This window comes from Atta colombica, unplaced genomic scaffold (genome assembly GCF_001594045.1).
Source record: "Atta colombica isolate Treedump-2 unplaced genomic scaffold, Acol1.0 scaffold18, whole genome shotgun sequence".
NCBI lineage: Eukaryota > Metazoa > Arthropoda > Insecta > Hymenoptera > Formicidae > Atta > Atta colombica.
In genome coordinates this window covers 949,236-953,129 of record NW_017259271.1, presented here as the reverse complement: position 1 = coordinate 953,129, position 3,894 = coordinate 949,236, and the positions used below count along the sequence as shown (strand labels likewise).

At 33.1% G+C, this 3,894-nt stretch overlaps 1 protein-coding gene across 1 annotated transcript in view; it reads left to right on the top strand.

Moving 5' to 3' along the window:
- The window catches only part of LOC108686408, a 51,699-nt gene that overhangs the window by 45,426 nt on the left and 2,379 nt on the right, over positions 1-3,894 (top strand). Inside the window, exon 4 of the mRNA XM_018191710.1 lies at positions 459-750. Coding sequence (XP_018047199.1) covers positions 459-750 — 292 coding nt within the window. The remainder of the gene's footprint in view (positions 1-458; positions 751-3,894) is intronic.

Here is a 3,894-nt window from a genome sequence, read left to right as displayed (position 1 = left end):
TCACTTTGCAAATTTTGAGAACACTTGTAATAAATGTGTAATCTTTTTAATAATTCTAAGAATTCTTATAATAAATAAATTCTTATAATAATCCTGATAATAATAAGATGTCTCATCCATTAATTTTTTTTATCAAAATTAAGAAATCTTTTATTTTTCTTTATGCTATATTCTGTATGACATTAAAAGTTAAATTTAAGTTATTACTTTTCTAAATTAACTCTATTTTAAATGCATTTCATAATTCAGACTTTATTGTATATAATAAGTATAATCTTCATTTAATTAAGAACAGATCGTTTTTAATAAAAACTTGTCAAAAGATTTATTTTATTAAAAATAATAACTTTATATGTATACCATATATATGGATTAAAAAAAAAAACAACTTAATTTGATTAGCAAGGATAATTTGTTTTAAATTTATTCAGATTTTATATCTTTACTCATATTCTCAGTCTGAAAACGATAGAAGTGAGACGAAATCCTATGCGAATGTCGAAGAGAAATATTGATAAGGATTTTTCTCGACCCAAACAACTATTGGCCAACAACAAGAAAGAGTTTTATTCGGATTATGAATTTGAGAAACGTATAAAATCCGCAATGCCATATATGAACACTAGATCTATTACTCGAAAGATGTATACTGTGGGTGCTACTTATCAAGCACCTACCAAAAAAGACGAGACAGAGTGGAAAGAATGGCCCGTACATGGAATGCATGAAAGACCAGTCTATCATCCTCAAGTAAAATTACCTTTCTAATATAACATCATTATTTATATTAATAATAAGAATCTTTTTTTAGATCGCATATATGAGAATACAATCAATACTAGAAATTAAATGCCTATAACGGTCGAAGCTGGATCTTTAATATAATTCAAATGTGAATTATATATATATTATATGCAATATATACCATATACAAGCATATATTCCATAATTCGTAATCATTCATAGTCATTCGAATTTCTTTAGATATGTCTCGGTAGTCTAAAGACGTTCATACGGAATACTAGAGACCCGAATTCAACTCTTGATCGAGGTAATATTTTTCATAATAAATTTATTTACAGTTTTTCAGCATATTAACATCTTTCTGATATGATGCCTGATTGAGCATCAAATTATTAAAAATTGCTTGTCAATTTAATTTAATTATTGCGAAATTTAATTATCGTGTTATAATCGTAATATTTTTACAGTTTAATTGCGTATAAATCCGGAAAACCAATTCGGTGCGCAGTTCGAATGATTATGAATATGATATATATGCTTTAATGCTTGTACATATATATAGTATATATAACAAAATCCTTTTAAAAAAGATAGAAAAAGGCGCTAAGAATATTTGTATTCTTCGATTCTTTCGAAAAAAAAAATGTACTAAATTGATACATATTGTCAAGATTATGATTCTGAGTGACCATCAGGCAGTCTTAGTAGTCGACCGTTGTTCATTAAAGAATATTATTAAAAAGTAAAGTAAAAATGTTTAGATTGCCATCTATCGACTAAAGTTTGAGATGTAATCCATGGGCCAGGCAGACGACGACGACATTAATAGTAATAATGACAATAGTAATAATGACATTTCTTAAAATTTGAACAAAATTATAAATTGTTGCAATATCTTTACTCATAGAGTAAATAGACAAAAAATAAATGCACTTTCATTACATAATTCGCGTACAGACTATCGATTGACTATACGTAGAATTTGATCGGCACAGCCATTATTGAGATATAATAATCGAGATCTCCGAAAAATCTCATCACTCCGCGTAAAGATGTCACTGTACTGTCACGTTTTTCTTAGTGTCAAAACACTACCGTGTCTCTGGATAATTCACATTTGAATTATTTAACCTTTGATGCCGGGAAACATATATACATGCTCTCCGCTCTTATTTCAGAAATTTTTGGCCCTATTTTTATGAAACTTGGTATACAAGGATTTTTGATGATACTTTTTTTAATTCTGAAGTAAAAAATTCAAAATTTAAAATGGCAGATCCAATATAGTCGTCGTTTAAATGGTCAAAAAATGCAAATATCAAAATGCAAATTCAAAATCTATGAAATCTATATTACTAGGACTTTGATGGTGCTCTTTTCAAATTTAGAAAACTATGGAAGTTTGATTGATGATGCGTTGGTGAAGCAAGAAGCATGCTTCGAGAATTTCCGATTTCGCTCTTCTTGTAGCTGATCGATAAAACGTGAACTTTCTTTATTCCAAGCTGTCAATAACAAAAGTTTGCATGGTATTAATGAGCTGCCAAAAGAGCATCATCAAAAACCCTTGTATACCAAGTTTCATAAAAATAGGGTCAAAAATTTCTGAAATAAGAGTAATATGAATGTAATATGAATGAATTTCAAGCAACATTTGAATTTTTTGACTCTGTCAATATCGGCCATATTGGATCCGTCATCTTGGATTACAGAATTTTGAAATACTAAGATCAGATTCGGATTCAGCGACCCAAAATTATCCTTAAATACTAGTTTTCCCATAATTTACCAGGTGTATAAGCTTAAATCCGCTGTTTGCTCATAGGTGGCATTAGTGAGCGTACAAAGCTACCCAAGGCACACAATATACTTTTTTTTATGCGTTTGACATCTGTCAACATTAATCAGTGCACATCATCAGCAATTTCATACAACAATATACATTTTTTCTTTCGTAATCATGTCTAGTTTTTTGCTAAAAAAAAAAAACATATGCGGGAAGCTTTGCTTTTCTGTTTCAAGAAATCGGCTGTCGAATCGCATCGAATGCTTGTGGAGACCTATGGCGACAATGCTTTATCGGAAACAACGTGCAGAGATTGGTTTTGCTGGTTTAATGATGACAATTTTGACCCCAATTATGACAAGAAGTGTAAAAATCGGCCCAAGAAGGTTGAGGACTGTCAATTGCAGGCTCTTTTGGATGAGGATGATACCCAATCGCAAAAAATGTTTGCCGAGCAATTGGGTGTTTCTCAAGCAGCCATTTCCATGCGGCTACATGCCATGGGGAAGGTTCAAAAGATTGGAAAATGGATGCCGCATGAACTGAACGATAGGCAGATGGAGCGACGCCAAAACACATACCAAATTCTGCTTACCAGACAAAAAAGAAAGTCGTTCCTGCATCGGACAGGCGATGAAAAGTGGATCTATTTTCCTAAAGAAGAATCCTAAACACAAGAAATCTTGGGTTGATCCCGCCCAACCATCAACATCTTCCTCAAGGCAAATTCTTCAGACAGAAGATGCTGTGCGTTTGGTGGGATCAGGAAGGTGTCTATTACGAGCTGTTAAAACCTGGTGAAACTGTTAATGCTCACCGCTACCATCAACAACTGACTCAAATTGCACCGTGCTCTGCGAAAAAAGGCCGCATTATCGGAAAAGACATGACAAGCTGATTTTCCTCCATAACAACGCACCACCGCACATGTCAACAATGGCCCAAAACTACTTGGAGACACTCAACTGGGAAGTGCTACCTCATCCCGCTTACTCACCAGACTTGGCACCTTCCGACTATCACCTGTTTTCGTCGATGGCTACGCGCTCGCTGAGCGGCACTTCGATTCTTACGAAGACGTCCGAAAATGGCTTGATGAGTGGTTTGCCTCGAAAGATGAGAAATCTTTTTGGCGTGGTATACACAAATTGCCCGAAAGATAGGAAAAATGTATAGTTAGCGAGGGCAAGTACTTTGAATAAATTTGTTTTTGCTTCCTAGGAAAAAAAAATGTGTTTGTTTGACTAAAAAACAGCGGATTTAAGCTTATACACCTGATACTTTTTGAGCAATCCCTCGTCCTCAAAAGGTTAATCATTAAAAATCCAGCTTCGACCGTTATAGGCATTTAATTTCTAGTATTA